We start from the raw sequence: 20,654 nt of genomic DNA on the forward strand, positions 1-20,654 counted from the left end.
CGTACCAACTCTTCAAAATTATCGTTTTTATTTTCGTTGGAACTATCGGACTCTATTGCTATTTTTTTTTTTTTTACCGCCTACAAAGTCATTGTTTTTTTCGTTGGAATTATAGTACTCGATTATTTTGTTTGTTTGTGTGTTTGATAATCTGATGTATTTTAAAACTCGCCGATACCTACTGTAGGTGTATTTACTGAAAAGGCCCATTACAATTATCAGAACCGTAATTTTGTATGGTACTGATGCATACTCAGGTGTATATTTCACTTTTTTTGTATAAGAATTAGGGCTTCCTGCAAATATTACAAACTAGAATTTCGTATTAAAAAATGCTAGGAATGTAAAAACCTAGGCTATTGACAGGCTACCATTTCCTAACATTTGTAACCTTATGCTATTAGTTTAATTTCCTTTCGCAACTACGTTTAAATTCCAACAATACCCACTACTCTCGTTTAAATTCATATATCACTGAGAGAGAGAGAGAGAGAGAGGGGAAAAAGAAATCTCAGGTTAAGCACAAAAGCAAATTTGTCTACTAAGCTTTTCCTTAAACAGACTCAAAGAGCATGAAGAAGGAAAAAGTATTAAGGACAGCCATCATCATCATCACCATATATAGCCACCACCACCACTGTCATCACCACAACCTTCACCACCACCACCACTACCCTCATCATCATCATCAACATCGATATCATCATTATCGTCATCACCATCATCATCATTCTCCTTTAAGCTGAATAAAATCGTTTGGTGGCCGAATGAAAATAAAAACGTCATCCTTCTGAAGGGGTTAATTTAGAAATCAACAAAGGAAAAGAGGAGGAAAACTGATCATATGGAACTCATGGTGTAAGGAAAAAATTATGATCACGAGAGAGAGAGAGAGAGAGAGAGAGCACACACACACACACACACACATCCCTGCCCTCCATGCGTGACTCAAAGGATGAAAATTAAGGAAAGATATGTTACAAAGAAAATGCCATTTAAAAAACATTTTCCCACTGTATAGTCGTGCCCTCTTGTGTATGATGATGTCATTACACAAACGTGATTATAGTGTGTGTGTGTGTGTGTGTGTGTGTGTGTGTGTGTGTGTGTGTGTGTGTGTGAACAGCATAACTCAAGTCTTGATTATATTTTGATCAAACGACAGAAAGGTTCAGGGTCAGACAAGGAGAAATATAAGTCCGACAGGTAAAGGAATAGGGGCACAGGGTAGAATCAACATTTTTTATCCAATTTGGGTCAGACTTGTAATGGTGGAGGCTTAGCCAAGGCCGGAGTGATTCAAATAATTCAATCGTTTTATATGACTTGGATGAAAGTTGATGGAATGATTGAGTGACGGCCAAGAATGAAGTGGTTCGATTCTGAGACCAACTGGATTAAGGGTAAAGGTCACAAGGCAAAGTCAATTCAGTTTTGATCTGATCTGAGCCTAACTTAGTGGAAGCTTTGAGGATCAGACAATTATGCAATAATAAGTCTTGCTTGCAATGTCACAGTAGTCGACTCCATACGGCCTTGATTATTATTATTATTATTATTATGAGGAGGAGGAGGAGGAGGAGTAGGAGAGGAGAGGAGAGGAGAGGAGAGGAGAGGAGAGGAGAGAGAGAGAGAAAGAACTGAGATAAAACTAGGGGACATAATTAGCAAACACGAGCCATGCTGATAAGCCCCTCTGCCACCATTTCATGTGTGATTTTTGAGCCAGTTCCATCAGATGATAGTATTTGGAGAGGTCTCTTGTAGTGAAAGGATAGTCATAGGGGGGTTAGAAGGAAGGTAGGGTAGATACAAGGCCCATACGATGAAACAGAAAACAGTTGATACAGACTGGCATGGTGTAGGTTTGGTTAATTGGGTTTGATATCTCTCTCTCTCTCTCTCTCTCTCTCTCTCTCTCCTCTTCCTCCAAACCATCTCAACCCGCCATACTGAATAAAATGATCTGATGGTAGCAATTTTTAAAAATATATAGTGATGAGAGTAGTGATGATGATGATGATGATAGTAATGATGATGATGACTGATGAAAAGGACAGTGATGATGATGATGATGATGATGATGATGGAAGCAGTAATGACAATGATAATGATGATGATGATGAAAGTAGTAATGACAATAATGATGATGATGATGATGATGATGATGATGATGGAAGCAGTAATGACAATGATGATGATGATGATGATGATGATAATGACGGAAGCTGTAATGACAATGATGGTGATGATGATGCATGTTCTCAAGCAGCTACTAAAGTTACAGACCATTTTGAATATGCTCACTGCATCATTTTTATTCTCTCTGTTCTTCTTGCAGGTTTTGTAACATTTTTGTTAAACTGATCGTGCTAAGTGATGGCAACCATCATCTACTCACTTAATGTAGTCCTGCATGCTTCTTCCTTCACCTTTATCATCCTTTTTCTGTGTCTGCCCTCCTTTTTTTCTATTTCTCCCATCTTTCTGGTCATTTTTTATTACTCTTCGTTCCTTTTCTGATGGCTATACATAGAGTGACAAGCCTAATGGTTTTCTGTAAGCCACGAAATCATTTACAATGCTGGGTGGTAACCATATAACCAACACATACGTTTTCCCTATGTGTCAAGAAGTGGGTTGGCGGAGGGTGAGTGCCCCTCCCTGTAAAGATCTAACTCAAAGGACAAATGGCCACCCCTTGCAGGATTATGGCATCTGGCTATAAACAGAGACAGACAGATGTCCTCATTTCAACTTTAAGGTACACAGAATATGTCTAAGATGTTAATTTTCTCTCTCTCTCTCTCTCTCTCTCAATAAGGTAGGATCCAGAAAATAAGGAAAAAGAAAAATCCAACAGTGAGAAAACTAATCCACAACACGTCCAATGAAATGGGCCACACTGCAAGCACTCAGAAGTCAGAACCCTGATCCCACCTCACAAGGACAACCATCCACACTTCCATGCCAACCTCTGTCATGCACTTGCCCATATAAAATTTATCCAATCAATTCAATCCCTATTCAGTTCATGTGAACATCAATTTTCATACATTGTTTTCGCACACACTCATTTTCCATTTCTATCCACCACCTTGGTCTACCAAGCTTCCTCCCACCTTCAAACTCACTCACATGCAGTCTTTTGGCCACCTTATTTATATCCATTCTCTCCATACAAGCATACCTTCTAAGCACACTTTCTTCAACTGTTGTCATAGACGTTCATACTTATCATTCATTAAATTATTCCTTACCCTATCCTCTCACTGCACTCCAAACACAAACCACTGTTCTTACTCTTGACTTCATTTTCATGCCACAACAGTCTCACACCAATACTCTTATGTTAGTGTACACACTAAAACTCCTTCATACATGTCTCTCACAGTTACCACTCTTGGACCCCCACTTTGTGTCAAGGCCTTCATAGCACCATCCACTCCACATCTTTTCTATAGCACTCCTTCACGACTAGCATTATATTCTAATGTTAACCTTTCCTTACAGCTCAGTATTCAAGATGCAGTGATTGTAATTTCAAGACAAGTTAAAGCAACAGTGTACAAGAAACACAAATAAAACACTATGCTACAGTATAGTATGCAAACACAATAACTGATATAAATCTTATATTAGTTAACAGCTACATGTAAAAATATATCTAATTTCTGCAAAACTATAGAAATACAGATTAAACTAAACTCGCTGGTGTTCTATTATCACCCTACTTTCTACAGTTATAAATGAGAGGGGTTGGATCATTCAACATCATCATCTTTTCTCCCTCATAAGGATGGGATGAGGTCTGATCCAAACAACAAGGAAACAGAAACACTGAAAGAGGAAGAACTATCGACAGTATGCCCAGTGACAGGCCAAAACACTCATTCACACATCATTCAAGCCCATGGAACCCTGGCTCTACCTCACTGGAAAAAAATAATAATGATAAAAAAAAAATAAACCATCAACACAAGGTCCAGTGAATTAAGCCATACATCCAGTCATTCGTCATCTTCACTGAGTTTTTATTAACAGGATAGCAATTATGCTACTTAGCCCAGACAGAGAAGGCATGAGTGACCAACTGCATTCCCAAGTGGCATAACACACATATGAGTCATAAACTCTAACCACTCCTTGGATTTAAGTCCCCATGGATCACATTTGGTTGGACTGTCTATTTCAACCCTCTACTGTAGACCTCCAAGCATCCAACATATGCACTTCCTGAACATTGCCCCTCTGATCTTTCCTTTAACCTCTTCAATATGATGACTTTCCTTTTTTAATTCTATACTTTAAATTCCATGATCCATCCCATTAAACTGGCAGTGACATACCACACTGTTACAAATCTCAGACTGCCTTTCTTCCAATAGTTACCAGCTATTGTTTGGAGGTAGTTCACTGATTTTGACATTTGGTTTACCTCTCAGTCCATGGAAAACATTAGCTGTACCATGGCCACCCTCAGTATAGGGATTCCTTAGCAGGAAGAATAGCATCATCCGATATTTCAGTACTGTACCAATAGTTTCAGGATTTGGATTCTGTGCATTCAAGCAACACTTCATTTCCTAGCCTTTTCACCAATGCTTGGTTTTGGTGATGCAACTTCCATACATCCTCCAGCCTGGTATCTTCATGTATGCAGGTGAAAGAGAGAGAAGTCAATGCATGGTTGGTGTTTGCTTTGTGCTGAACTGTTGAGATCATCTTCTCTTCTAAACCATTCATGAGATCTTTATTCCCATGGAGGCTCAGTGAGGAAAGAGGCAGAACCAAGTTACTAGTCAGCTCTGTGAGAAGGCTAGTGAGGGAGGCAGGAGTGAGAGAAGGGTTGTGGGCTAAGTTGATATAGGTGAGGTGCAGACAGCGGTACAGATAAGATGAGATGTCTTCCAGATCAGCATCAACTAGCTCACAATAGCTCAGATCCAGATGCTGTAGATGACACTTTTCCCCGCCTCCCAGAAGACCTGATAGTGCTGTTCCTAGTCTCATGTTCTGGCCAGCTAGGGATGTCTTGGGCGGCTTCAGGCCACTCAGTGTCAGGGTTGTGAGGTTAGGGAGGCAGGCCAGGAGTGAGGACAGGGAGGAGCCAGATATAGAATTGTAGTCAAGGAAAAGACTCTGAAGATTTGAGATCATACCGGCATCTATCTGTTGATCGCTGGTTAAATTGAGGTGGCAGTGTTTTAACGATAAGGTGGTGAGGACCGGTAGGCTAAACAAAGTTGCAATATTTGATGCTTTAACTCCTGACAGGGCATTGTAGCTAATTTCAAGAGAACAAAGAGATTTGAGGGAAAGCTTGCCTGTTGTGATAGCACTAGTCATCTCAAGAAAGCTGACAGTTGTGATGGATGAGGCTGATAAGTCTAATGAGTCCAGGGCAGGTAGGGATGGCAATGCTTCCATTAGGTGGGTAAAACCTTCATCACCAAGGCGGCAACTGGACAAACTAAGAGAACGGAGGCTGTGTTGGTACTGGACAGCTCTTAAAACTGGCTTCAGCTGTGCACATGTGATATAGCCTGCATTACCCAAATCCAGTACGGTTGATACCTGAATACTATGGAAATAAGTGGTTAAGAATGGTATGGGAGTACAACCAAGAGTCTGGCAAGCCTGAATATAACGATCAGGCAGGGGAGGCAAGTCCCACCCTGTAACCTGTCCTACAAGCTCAGCTTGCTCCCCTGGCAGGACTAACGCAACAGGGTCACTTGTATCCAGGACAGCCCCATCTTGTGTGACCAGTGTAAGCTGTGGTCGCAACCCAGACAGCTGATAATACCGGCGGGTGACCTCTTCAGCAAGCCAGCCCACAGTATGGTTCTGTCCACCCCCAGCAACAGGCACCAGCAAAAGACGGTCCTGCACACGAACCTTTAACCGAAGTGCACCAACAGCAATATTTGATGATCCATTTCGTCCACCATTCAATGCCACAACACTGTTTCTTTGTGAATTATAACCAGGTGCCGCAGTAACTGTTGTCACTGTGCTACCTTCTCCACTTCTACTTAAGTAACTTTCAGAAATTTGAGGCACTCTGTCACATTCCTCAGAATCAGGATATTTTTTAAGCATTGATGTTAGTGTAGTCTGACGCACCTTCTTGGAGACTGAAAGAGATCTTGACTGAGAGTTGCCATGAAAGAATGCACTCCTATCCTTCCTTGGTTCCTTGTATTCAAATTCAATATTCTCTGCCCTTTTCCTCTTCTTGGTGAACACACCTAAATCGTCCTCTAACCAGTCATCACCAATATCCTCAAACTCTGAAAGAAGAGCAACTTTTTTGTTCTTTTTCACACCACTGCCAGAAAAAGAAGCCTTATTCAGCTCCGCCCTACGTGCTCCACTCCCAACGCAGTCCATAGCACTGAGATATGCACCAGTAGCTGATCTTTTTTCCTCGTGCTGTATCTCCTCCAAAAGTGGGTTCAAAAGTTCCTCTGAGTCATCTTCCTGATTGATGTCACCTACTGGCAAGTGCATCTCCCTAGTTAGGTCAGGCAAGGTGCTGGCTGCAATATCATCATCACTAAAACCACCTAAATCAACAGAATTTCTGGAACTGAGAGTCTTTTTTCCACTTCCAAAGGAATTATTACTCTTACCCCCATTTGATTTTCCTTTTGATGTTGAGGGTTCAGTTCTGACTTTGTGTGAGTCTCCCACTCTACCACCACTCCCGCTTCTTCTAGGTTTATGCATTTCAGTTTTATGAGACTGAATGTGTACAGAATTACTTGTGGGCAGTTCAGGTACACTGTGGCCAGCCTGTTCCATCTTTTCCTTCAGTTCCTTCTCCAACTGACAGCATTCCTCTTCATCAGCACTAGAGAGATTTGCACGTAACCTGAACTTGACCAAACACTCTAGTGGCGTGTCCCCCTCATCTGTCTTGGCAGTAACAGATGCCCCTCGAAGCATTAGCAACCTGACAACATCAAAGTTCCCTGCCCCAGCTGCATCATGCAAGGGTGTCACTCCATCACACTGCTGTCCCCCACGATCACTAATCCAAGCTCCGGCATCAAGTAGAGCCTCAACGATCTCACAGTAACCATGATTTGCCGCTTCATGGAGAGGCAGCCACCCACAGTTGTCCCTGGGGTTCACTGGGTGCCCCTGTTGCAGGAGTTTTTTCACCATACCCAAATTTCCATCAATGCAAGCCTTGTGCAACGGAGTCTCCCCCTTCTCATTTCGCTTCACCACAAGGGACCTCTTCTGCCGAGCCTGCCTTGGGCGATCCAGGTCCTCATTTTCCTCCTCACTGTCAGAGAAGTGAATCAAATCCAAGTCTACATCATCATCATCATTATCACCATCCTCATCCTCACTCAACTCTATATCTGGGTCTAAACCATTATCTTCAATTATATTTCTCATTTCAGCCTCAAGTTGTACCTTCACCTGTTCTGAAATGCCCTTGAGGGAAATATGCTGAAGCAGGACATAAGCTTCCAATTTTGGATTCTTTGCTTTTGTTGCCAAGTCCCTAGCCTGCTTGTATGTGTCACTAAGTACATCAATATCTTCACCAAGTTCATCACTAACCACAGCAATGTTAAGTAGAGTCTTGCAGGCCTCTCCAAAATCTTCCTGTATCCTAATATTGTACTCTTTGTGGTAGTACTCTTTGGACTGCTTAAACTGTTTCATGTCACAATATGTTCTGGCCAGAGATAAATATGCAGGTGCAAGAACAGAAGGCTCTTTATCTAGCTTCATTGCAGCTTCAAGCATTTTGCGGTAGTACCCAACAGCTGGTGTATAAAGACCAAGATCCGCTGCTCTGTCACCAAGTTTCTCATAAAGTTTAATTTGCCTGTCCCCACCATTTTCTCCGAGGGTTACTAGCATGTCTTCTGCTGAACAAATATTCACAACCGTTTTTAGGTTGCTTTCAATCTGCTCACGGCTGCCCGAATCAGGATGCTTCAACTTATATGCTTTGTATAAACACTTCTTTGCTGCTTCATAATTGCTGTTCTGAAGGTGGATCTGTGCTAAGAAAGAATGTCCCTCACAGAGCAGAGCCTTATCTCGAAGCTTGGCAGCAAGAGCAAGAGCCTTTTGCCCTTCCTGTAGTGCCTGAGGGAGATGTCCCTCACGTTGCATAATGGACCCCAGTGCAACATGGCAACGATGGGCATCATCATAGAAGTTCTGATTAGCACAAAGATCAATAGCCTGATTAATGAAGTCACAAGCCTGTTTGGTGTTACCCCGGAGATCTAGCACAAGTCCAAGATTAAGATAAAGACGACATCGCATCTGGCAGTGCTCTGAGGTTCCAACTTCACCCTTCAAGCTCTGACAGGTGACAAGTGCCCTTTTGAAGGCCTCCTCAGCCTCATTAAGAGCCTTTTCTTTCTCAGCTTGACTCCCAGCATCCTCTGACTGCTGAAGATGAGTTCGGCCAATGGTCGCATGTGCTCGCTGCTCCTCCACCAAACTACCTGCTTCCTTGGCCAGGCTGAGATGTTTATTCTGGTGGTTTAAGGCGAGCTTCCACTTGCCCATATCACAATACACCTCACCCATTCGGCGGTGGGAGACAGCCTTCCCAACCACATCCCCAAGAGCCTCACACAGTGCCCCTTCCTCACGATGTTGGTCCAGTGCCCCCTCATGGTCTCCAATCCGCTGCAACTCCTGCCCCAGCAAGTTGCAAAGGTTGGCCACTTCACGCAAGTTGTTCTTGCTGAGGGCACGACGCTTCTCACGCTCCAGCTGTGCCACCTCACTCATCTTGAAGCTCTTATACCAACTCACATCTGGAAGCATGTGTCATGTAAACACACCATCCTTTGTGCGTAGCAAGCTCTTCTTATACATATGCTTTTTTTTTTTTCACTTGTAATTCTGCAGTAAATTATACAGAAACACTACATATTAAATTTCCACTGCTACTTATATGCTAATTTTGTCATTTCACCCAGCTTACAGCACCAAATGTTTGGAAAAAGTGGTAATACTTTTGAACACATCCCTGACATAAAGAAGACCATTATGCCACTGAGAGAAAGGGTATTGTACATTTTAATCAATCAGGCAATTCTTAGTTACTCCATAAACGAGTGAATCTGGAGTCAGTTCAGGGGTAAAGGAAATACGATTAGGACACAGCAAAAAGGCAATGTGAAGATCAAACACAGTATATAGATTCATATTCAAAGTGACACAGGAGGCTTCATAGCACCTGTTCCTTATCCATTTATTTTACATATTACAAGTATACAGTAAACTCTCAATTATACGTCATCGAAACATCCAGCCCAACGCAATACTGTATCCGGCGCTGCTGGCTCATTTCTATTAAAGAAATATCCGGCGCCGAAACGGAATGTAACTGGCGGTTCTATGAAATAACCAGCATTGAGGCATATCAACCAGCAAGTAACTGGTAGCCAACCGGCATTGTATTTCTGTACTGTATCATTATTTTATTGTATATTATGCTTTGTTTTCATCTTTTACTCATGGGAAAATTTTTAGGATAAAGGGTCAAGATCGACAGTAACACAATATCCAGCTCAACGCCAAATGTTTAGTTGATGGTGGGTAGTACTGCATGCAACATACAGCATTTCACGTTATTTGGCATAGGGCTTGGCTGAATTACAGCGGATAATTGAGACTTTGCTGTACCTTGACTTCTCTATCATGCTCTTCACATTACTTTTAAAACTGATACCAGTATAGATTTTGTCAACAGGATACTGAAGTGTACTGTACAGTATGGAATAGACTACAATACTCAGGATGAGATGTTACAAAACCTCTAAAGCTACATAGAATGCTGCTGTCATTCTTGTGGCCCCAGACTTATCTGGACATATGCCTGGTGGACTGCTAGTTTAAGCTGTCCTCCTGCAGTCCACCATCACTCTTTTGAGGGTCATGGAGGCAGGTGAGGAATGCTTGTAAAACAAGGCAGAGAAGCAGCCTGGTCATATCGGTGCCACCACATGAAGGTTTCCCTCTTCAGAACCATCAAATAAAATATTATCTATCTATTGCCAGATGCTGTAATCCCGTAAGGGGTGGCCACAAACAAATCGCCACCATGTTCCCCTGTCCCCTGCCATTTCACTGCCCTGTTCCCATCTCACACCCCCCTCTCTCATATAACTCTCCACTCCATCCCTCCATCTCATCCTTGGCCTCCCCTCCCTCTCCCCCCCCTCCACCTCACTTACATACACTCTCATTGTCAGCCTCTTGCTCTCCATCCTCTCCACATGGCCAAACCACCTCAATGTGTTTTTCCTAATGCTTCGTATCACATCCACATCCACACCACAACAAACCTTCACTTCCTCATTTGTCAATCTGTCTCTCCAGGTGACTCCACATGCTCCTCTCAAATAACTCATATCCACTATTCTCACTCTTGACTTGTGACCCTCCAACAAGGTCCAAACTTCACTTCCATACGTTAGAGTTGGTATCACAATACTGTCATACATTAACTTTTTCATTTCCATGCTCATTTCCCTGTTTCTTAACACTGCTTTCAAAGAACCAGCAACCTTTCTTCCCTGTTGTACTTTTTCAGGCATTTCACCCTCTAAACTTCCATCCTTACTCATCACACCACCCAAGTACTTAAAAGGCACTCAGAGTTTCAATTTCCTCATCATCCAACCCCACTGTACATTTGGTGACTTCATTTCTCTCGAAGACCATAACTCTCCTCTCCCCTATGTTCGCCTTTAGCTTCCATTTCTTGCACACTCTCCCAAACTCATTCACCAAGCCTTGCAGCTCCCCCTTCAACTTCACTTAACAACATAGTACCATCTGCAAACAACAGCACAGGGAGTTTCTAAACACTGCCCTCTCTCATTAGGACTGCTCCAACATCCACTGCCCTACCTTGTAACTCTTTTATAACCCCATCCGTATACAGACTGAACAACCATGGAGACATGACACATCCCTGTTTCAATCCAACCTTCAAACAGAAAAATCCATTCAGTTCACTGTCCACACGCACTGCAGCTTTAGCACCCTCATACATACTCTTCACGGCATTCAACAACTTCCCATTTACTCCATATATTCTTAATACTTTCCACAATCCTTGTCTATCCACCCTGTCATATCACATAAAATTCATCTATCTATCTATTGCCAGACGCCTAAATCCCATAAGGGGTGGCCGCAAACAAACAGCCTCCATGTCGACCTGTCCCCCGCCATTTCACTGCCCTACTCCCAGCTCTCATCCCCATCTCTCATATACCTCTCCACTCCATCCCTTCATCTCATCCTTGGCCTCCCCCTCCCTCTCCTCCCTCTTCACCTCACTCACATACATTCTCTTCATCAGTTGCTCACTCTTCATCCTCTCCACATGGCCAAACCACCTCAATGTGTTTCTCTTAACACTTTCTATCACATCCACATCCATATCATAACGCTCCTTCACTTCCTCATTTGCCAGTCTGTCTCTCCGTGTGACTCCACATGCTCCTCTCAAATAACTCATTTCCACTGCTTTTGCTCTTGACTTCTGTCCCTCCAACAAGGTCCATGCTTCACTTCCATACTTTAAAGTTGCTATGACAATACTGTCATGTAGTAACTTTTCACTTCCATGCTCACTTCCCTGTGTCTTATCACTGCTTTCAAGGAACCAGCAACCTTTCTTCCTTGTACCCTTTCAAGCACTTCATCCTCTAAACTTCCATCCTTACTCATCACACTATGCATGTACTTAAACACACTCACCTTTTCCATTTTGTCCTGTTCCAACCTCACTGTACATTCACTGACTTCACTTCTCTCAAAGACCATAACTTTACTCTTCCCTCCATTCACCTTTAGATTCCATTTCTTACACACTCTGTCAAACTCATCCACCAAGCCTTGCAGCTCCCCTTCATCTTCACTTAAAATACAACACATAAATACAAAAGCAACTAACCTCTTGCAAGACTATGGTGAAGCAGTTATCCAGATTATCCAGACTGTGAGCACACTTGATTATGTACAAGCTTCTCCACTCCAAAACTGGGATGGTTAACTGTACACTCACACTCCTGGGGACAATTTAAAATAACATCAGATGCTGCCAATATATTCACCGGTATTTTGGTTCATGCGACTCAGATCAAATAAAATTCAACGATGCCATGTTTCCTCTTAAGAAATCCCCTTGCTGAGATCCGTCATGGCACAGCTGATGTATTCTATGGACAGGGAGCTAAACCTAGTCCCAGAATCATGTAAGTACTTTCCTACAGCTAGCCTACTGGAAGTCTGTGGGAAAAATGAAATACCATAAGTGCAATAAAATTTCCAACAATGTGTGAGTTTCGGCATGAATTCTATCTCTGTTTACTTGTGCCTGATGTAAATGGCAGCTGCCAATAAAATTCTTGCCCTCCAAGGAAAATAGGGGCCCAAGGCTAGGCTACTGTAATCTACAACATTTACCGGTAGGGAAGATCGACCTATGTCCCATGTAGCATTTTACATGATTAAAATAAAAACTCTGGTCATCTTTACAACCTGAGCCATAATGGTAACAAATGAAATGTTCAAACGTTCATTTACTCAAATGCAGAGTAAGCTTAACAGTACAGAGTCAATAGTTACTAACTATGCTAAAGTGGTACTATGGTTCTTTAACCTTAACCTGGCCCAAATTTTTGTCTTTTTGCAGATTATTTCATGTAGCTCAGTGGCCGAGTAAGAGAATAATACAGTTCTACATCCTTTACATACCAGTGGATTGTTTCATGATTAGTATCATATTCTAGTATTAATTTCTTGCTAAAACTCACCAATCAGGAAGGATAAGAGCAATTTCCTTTAATCTGTGAGCAGTTTGGTTGATGCCTCTGTAGGCTCCGTCCTGTTTCTCTTGTGAGGACACAGTTCTGAAGCAGTAACAGTAACATTAGACTGCCAGTCTGAGAAAACACAGGTGAATGATTTCACAAACACAGCAGGTAAGTTGCAGATGAATAATGTGCAAGAGATGGAGGAGAACTTAAGGTAAACAAAATAAGGGCAAATGAGATTAGATAATTTATAAACTGTACCAGTACTGGAAAAAAAAAAATACTAGGAACTTGAATGACAAGTGGATGATTGCTGGTCATTCAAAGGGTAAGCAATTCACAGGTCTCGTATTTTGATCTCTCTATTTCTCTTTTTCTGGATCCTACCTCACTTCATCTTTAGGTGTAAAAGAGCAGTCCTAGAAACTACCCAGATGAGCCCAAAAGAAACCAAATAATAAACAAAAACCCAAATGAAGGAGGAAAACCTACACACACCAAAATAAATGACTGAGAAAAAAATGAATCTACATAAATACTGTACCCAAATCAAGAAAAAATTAACAAAACCAAATAAATACGGTATCCAAATGAAGGAGAAAAGACTCAAATAAACCTAAAATAAATACCAAAATGACATTTACCTTTAGATTCCGTTTCTTACACACTCTCCCAAACCCATCCACCAAGCCTTGCAGCTCCCCCTTCATCTTCACTTAACAACACAGTATCATCTGCAAACAACAGTACTGGGAGTTTCCAAACACTGCCCTCTCCCATTAGGGCTGCTCCAACATCCACTGCCCTACCTTGTATCTCTTTTATAACCTCATCCATATACAGACTAAACAACCATGGAGACATGACACATCCCTGTTTCAATCCGATCTTCAAATAGAAAAATCCACTCACTTCACTATCCACAGGCTCTGCAGTCTTAGCCCCCTCATATATACTCTTCATGGCATTCAACAACTTCCCATCTACTCCATATATTCTTTCTTAATACTTTCCACAATCCTTGTATATCCATCATGTCATATGCTTTCTCCAAATCCATGAAGGCCAAGTACAACTTCTTTCCTTTCGCTAGAAACTTTTCCACTAAAGATCTAAGAATGAATATCTGATCTACACAACCTCTTCCCTTCCTAAAACCTCCCTGTTCTTCTCCAATTAATTCCTCTGTTATTTCCCTAACACTGTCAATAAATATCTATCCTACCATATACTTTTCCCATTACACTAAGAAGACAAATGCCCCTATGATTACCACACACTTCATTTTCTCATTTTCCTTTCTACAGGGGAATAATTATACCTGACTTCCAATCATCTGGGACTCTCCCTTCCTCCCAGGCCAATCTGCACATCTTCCACATCCATTCTACTACTATCTCTCCCCCATGTTTCAGCATTTCACCACACTCCATCAATTCCTGAGGCTTTCCCCATTTTGACTTTCTTCACTGCTTCCACAACTTCCATCCTACTGATTTCTTCTTCTCTTCTCACATCCAAACCTGACCTAGCAATTTGTCCTAACCTAAGAATTTAACCTAACTTAACCAAGATTCAAGTAAGTTATAGGAACCCCGTCATTACAAATGTTCATAATGCATAGAGAAATGTGGTGATATCAAGGGGAAAAAAGTCAACAGAAAACAATTATTTACCATCATGGAAACAGAATAATAGATAAGAAAACGAAGTAAAAGTAACTGAATTGGTAGGGTCCTTCTGCTGCTTAAAGTAAGATAAAGCATAGATTTACCTAAAAAGAAGAACCATGAGAACTCACTGGCAAAAAATAAATAAATACACACCTGCAGCTACTGAACCAAAGTTAATATATACAGTATCCTGTTTGCTTATTACTACAAAGCAAATAAAGAAGCATTATGGTGTGGATGTGATAGGAACCGTTAGAAGGAACACACTGAGGTGGTTTGGCCATGTGGAGAGGATGGAGGGTGAGAGACTGATGAGGAGAGTGTACGTATGTGAGTGAGGTGGAGGCCGAGGATGAGATGGAGGGATGGGGTGGAGAGGTATATGAAGGGGGTGTGAGTTGGGAGCAAGGCAGTGAAATGGCAAGGGATAGGGCGATGTGGAGGTGATTTGTTTGTGGCCACCCCGTACGGGACTGAGGCGTCTGGCAATAGAGAGAGAGATAGAAATAAACAGTATTTCACTTTCATGGGCCCATCAAGAGCGTATAGGGTTGTGGGTAGGCTGCTCAGGGCAGATACAATCTCATTTAGTTTCATAACACCTAGCGTAGTCCATCGTAACTTTAGTAGGGATGGTCATACCTCAAATGGCCACTTCTCTGCTGTGGATGCATCTGGATACTTGCATTCCGACTAAATGCAGGCTATATTCTCTTACCAAAACTAATTATATGAATCTCTGGCGTATAATAAGGCGAACAGACGCCAGAAAACACGTAATCCCTAACCATAACGCCACTCCCTGGACTTGGCGGCACTTTGTTTGTTGATAAATTGATACCAAAACATTATAGGACTACGAGACTCTCTTAAAATTACACACCTGTGGAAAATTTATGCTTGTGATATATAAAAGGTCATAGTTTTCCTTAACTGTTTAAATCAGCTATGAAAAGAATATGTTCCCATGCCGTGTATCTTACAGTCCAAAATTATGTTTAGTACTGTTTCTATCTGAAGGCGAACTGGCGCAGAAAAGGTGAGAGAAGGTAAGCACACTCCTAGCAATTTGGTCATTTATGAAACACTGGTAAATACTAGTTTTTATCACCCTTCATCCCGCAGTACATCCTTCTGAAGGCAAATTAGAGCCGAGGGAGGGTGAAAGACGTAAGTAAGCCACCCCCTCCCCCTCCTTTTTAATGAAATACTGATACCTTTTACTTGTGCCCAGCCTAGTCTTGTCTCAATCGAAAACAAAATTTGAGTGTTTTTCCACACCTACGCGCTCCCACTTTTAAAAAGGTATTACGTCACACATCAGGGACGGATCCAGGAATATTTCTGAGGTGTTTCCCATATCACTTTTCAGTGTAATGAGGGTTTTGTATCCCCTTTCTCCCAACCAGCTAAGGAACGTTTGTCAACCAAGAATGGTTTGACATTTGTATGGGAAAAATAAGCATGATGGCCAGAGAGACATGCAGTATACGAGTATGTATGCAAAGTACCATTTACTAATCTTCAGTGTAATAATGCGGGGATGTTGCCCATGAACACGCTTAATGAGAAACAAATGGAGGACGAAGAGAAACATAAGATAGATGTCTACTCGTATCATCATACTTGGCTCGCGCTGGGTCCCTTACAAAGCTCTGTGAGTCTTAGAAACTTTGGTTATTAGAATTGCGACACTACATTGCAACCGGGGGCTTTCATCGTGCATCGGATTTCACCAAAGGTTCGACTGAGCTTTTTAAGATGTTCATTTCGTTATTCGCAAAAAAATAAAGAAAGGAAACAACCCGAATGTTTCCTTCTATTTAGTAGAGTAACCAAAACCATGTAGCAGAGTAACCAATCCGCAGGACAAGAGTACACGTGAACGAATCATTTTGAGTTCCCGTCATCCAGCCCACACCCGCACCCCGAAAGTGCCCCTCTCCTGTTAAACGTTCGAATCACGGCCTGCGTATCGTATCAGAAAGCTTAGACCGCTTCCAGAATACAATGACAGCCAATTTTTGCCCCTGCGACTCATCCCTTCCATCCAGCAAGGCCCGTCGTAACAGTGAAACCGCTGGCATGTGTACTGTGTTTTCCTCTCGTCTTATTTCCCATCCTCCACGATTCTCGCAGACATTATATAATTTTGCTGTGGCCTCAGGATCATCGCGTTTTTCATGTAAGGTCAGTTAAAGTGAGAAGATACAGTTGTTTAGCCTGACAGTGGTGTTGGAAAGAGTTTGGTGATGAGAGAAAGCGGTAGGTGTCATGGTGGTGAGGTGTCGTGGATGCGATTACTCTTCTGTCAGTGCTTGTTTTATATATAGATATTTTGGGCGCTGTGGCTTTGGTGTGGTTGTGCTTGAAGTGTTTGAAGAACCCTTAGATGATCTGATCGTGTGGAGAGAATGGAGAATGAAAGACTGACCAGGAGGGTGTCTTTTGGTAAAAATGGAGAGAGGAGGTAGACTGTGGATGCGATTGAGGAATGGAGTGGAAATGTAAAAGAATAAGGGTGGTGTGATTTGGAAGTGGAGCACCCTGATTGCGGAGAAGAGGATGACGTGGAGGCAGTTTGTCTATAACCACTCTCTCTAGGATTAAGTCTAGATATACTGTACATATAGTAAGTTAAGGGAGATTTTTTTGTATTTTTTATGACTGAAAGCTATTCCATTTATATGTCCATACTAGTTCGATGCCGATCTGTGTACAGTACTTACGGTAGTTCATTCACCTGAACTAGCACAGCGCTTCTCCTTTAGAAGCACATTTCAAGTAGCTCTGTGGCAGAAAAGGGCGATGCTACGGCTGTACATCCTTTCCGTATCTTTTCTTCGTGACTAGTACCATATTGTAGTGCTGCAAGTAAACATTCAAGATGGAGAGATGGCGATACTAAGCCAAGTTAAAGTGAAAAGAATGTAGTGAATGACATGGACAAGCGAGTTAAGGTTGTGAGATGCTGGGTGTTTTGCCTTGATGCTGAGTGGGAGAGGCTGAAGCAGTATTTTATTTTTTACTTATACTTTACATTATGCCGAGAAGAAGGAAGTAAAGGCTAGGATCCTGCAAAGTTGTTCCCTCGAAGGAACATGAAAGAGAAAGAGCCAAATTCAAGATTCATTTAATGCTTCGCGTGTAAGACTGACAGGTCACAGGCAGAGAAAGATAGAGAGGAAAACAGTTCATTCCGATAACACACTGTTTCACATTAATCTTGTTACTTTCAGACCATTTTATTCCACTTAGTGAGGATCTTTTATACTGAAAGTAATAATTAAGGTTCTATCTTACCCCGCCAGTTCAGAAACTCTCTCTTTAGGTTGATAAAATCGTAAGTCAAGAATAACACGAGAAATACGTCTGTGGATTGAAGAGGTCAACGCCAGACCATTTTGCGCACCTCAGGGAAATCCTTAACTGTCTTCCTCAGCCTGTATTTCCTTCTCCCTGTGACCTCCACTCTTAAGCGCAATGTGTCCAGACATCTCGAAATGAAAGGATCTAGCATCTCTCTCTCTCTCTCTCTCTCTCTCTCTCTCTCTCTCTCTCTCTCATTTCTTGGAACAAATTTGCAGGCATCTAGGCTCTGGTTTCTTCTTCCTTTCATTAAAAGTAAGTAAATAAATAAAACTTTCGATATAAAGAACATTGACATAAATGATAAATAAATCCTTCTCTTCACAGGTGTTGAGAGGTAGAATTAATGGGTCACTTCTGGCTGGAGATCCCGGTATACACCACGCACATAATCGTCGCCTCACACAAGGTAAATTATCTCTCATTATCTTCTGTAGAATGATCAGTATATAGCCACAGATTGAGGTGATGGTGGGAGAGATGCAGGTCACGTCACTGTCTTCTGTCTTCACTGTCAATGCCTTGTATCTGTCCTACTCACCTCCTAACCCCCCCACCCTTGGCCTTACTTGAGCCTCCCTTCATCCAGTCTTATAAACACCAAGTTTTTTTCCGTCTTAATGACCTTTGTGGAGTCGATAGCTACTACACACACACACACACACACACACACACACACACACACACACACACACACACACACACACACACACGCACACACACGGACAGTCTGGGTCAAAAGTTGTGTTGGAGAGTCTGTGATGGAGAAAATCAAAAACTCCTCCGCCAGTAATATTTCGATCAATCAGTAACTCAGTCAGTCAATCAGTCAGTCAATCAGTCAGTCAGTCAGTCAATCAATCAATGAATCAATCAATCAGTAAGCGCCCTCTCTGTGGTTTGTGATGAGACGGCAGACAGACAGACATGTTTCCCTCAGTTTTTCATATATTAATTGCATCCATATGACGCGGTGGTGGAGGGGGACGCCTTCATGCGGTGGCGACATTACCGGATAGCTTCACTTCCTGGTTGTATAAAAGCCCCTCAGCTCTCCCCCTTGCCCCCGATAGGAGGAGGATGGACAGCAGGAAAAGGTCAACTTCAGCCTGCAGTCCACCGGGCTTACGTTCAGATGAGCCTGTGGTCACAACAGCAGCAGCAACAACAACATCCATAAGACGCATCCTGATAAAATATAATGTACAGAGAGCTTCATCATGTATTTTGCACTCTTAATCTATTTATTTTCTCGCCTCAGACAGTATATGGATTTTATTATATCACTTGTGCCAGTAAATTTGTGAGAACTTATTTACGTAAAATATTTGGCCTGAAAAGAGATCATATAATTTTCTTTCTGAAATCGGTTGCAACACGTATTCAAGCATGGGTGGTTGTATGGGTAATATATTATTATTATTTTCATCGGTTCTGTAAGTCGTGTACATGTTTCCCTAATTCTGCTCTACCCTTGGATTTCTACAGTAGGCTACACCTCAAAGGGAGTAAAATTTAATTGGCTGTTACCATATATATATATATATATACATATATATATATATATATATATATATATATATATATATATATATATATATATATATATATATATATATATATATATATATATATATATATATATATATATATATATATATATATATATATATATATATATATATATATATACAGTACACACACATACATTTTTTTTAGTTATTTTGAGTTGCACTCTTCTAATACATTTTTTCTTGTCTTTTTTTAGGTCAGTTTGTGTTTAGTCACTTCACTACGATGACTTTATTCTTGATATCTCCCAACGATTTTATTTAGAAAAGACATTTGTTTGAAACGGGAATTTATACAGTTTAACTGTAGTGTAGTCTTGACCAGCGCCTGCAGTGCTAGAGGTCGTTCTGACATGAATAATATTTTTTTTCAATAATAATAATAATAATAATAATAATACAAGTCATCGAAGTGGAGAGGCTAAACTTTGCATGGCATCGCTGGAGCAACCCAACCAACAAGATGGCAGCTGGTGAGTGTTGGAATCCTTTTGTTGATGGGATTTTGTTTAGAGCATTGGAATCCCTTCGTTGATAGGATTTGGTGTTGAATGTTGGCATCGTTTTGTCAATAGGATTTTGTTTTAAGTGGTGGAACCTCTTCGTTGATTGGATTTAAGTTTTATTTAGTTGTTGGAATCTCATTGTTGGTAGGATCTTTGTGTGTGTGTGTGTGTGTGTGTGTGTGTGTGTGTTGAAATCCCTTCGTTTGTAGGATTTTGTTTGTAGTTGGTTGTTGGAATTACTTCGTTTGTAGGATTTTCATTTTTCCTTGGCGTTGAAATCCCTTCTGTGATAAGGTTTTGTTTTACTTGAGTGTAGGAACCACATCGTTGATTCAGCAAATGTTATATTGCCTTCACTGATAGGATCTTGCTGATTTTTGCTATTGCCTATTGTCTATTACACACAACGCACCACACCGCCGAAACAATATCACAAATACAGATAACGAGTAATTCAGAGAACAGAAAACAGATGGAAGAAAAAGGCTGACAAGAGAGAGAGAGAGAGAGAGAGAGAGAGAGAGAGAGAGAGAGAGAGAGAGATCGCTTTCTTTCGACAGCTATGACTCAGTTTTACGTAACCATGGCCGTGCCGAGTACCAATCATGCGCAGGTAATCTTGCGTGTTGCCTTAAAGCGTCTCCCTCATCTTGTTTCGTGACGTAATCGGATGTGGACTTTTTTAAGGGGTAACCAGCGTATAAGTGT

At 41.5% G+C, this 20,654-nt stretch overlaps 1 protein-coding gene across 1 annotated transcript; it reads right to left on the minus strand.

The window, feature by feature from the left end:
• Nucleotides 1-4,545: 4,545 nt before the first annotated feature.
• LOC145405790 (tonsoku-like protein) lies at nucleotides 4,546-8,781 on the minus strand. Its single transcript, XM_080277024.1, has one exon. The coding sequence runs from the start codon at nucleotides 8,779-8,781 to the stop codon at nucleotides 4,546-4,548; it is 4,236 nt and encodes a 1,411-aa protein (XP_080133150.1).
• Between the last annotated feature and the right edge of the window lie 11,873 nt (nucleotides 8,782-20,654).

The sequence above is a fragment of the Coenobita brevimanus genome, chromosome 68, assembly GCF_032717465.1.
Source record: "Coenobita brevimanus isolate Jiangsu-jjx chromosome 68, ASM3271746v2, whole genome shotgun sequence".
In the NCBI taxonomy this organism is placed as follows: domain Eukaryota; kingdom Metazoa; phylum Arthropoda; class Malacostraca; order Decapoda; family Coenobitidae; genus Coenobita; species Coenobita brevimanus.

Bases quoted from the DNA above. Each gene is read 5' to 3' on its own strand.
- LOC145405790 (XM_080277024.1), bottom strand. From the start codon at position 8,781: ATGAGTGAGGTGGCACAGCTGGAGCGTGAGAAGCGTCGTGCCCTCAGC.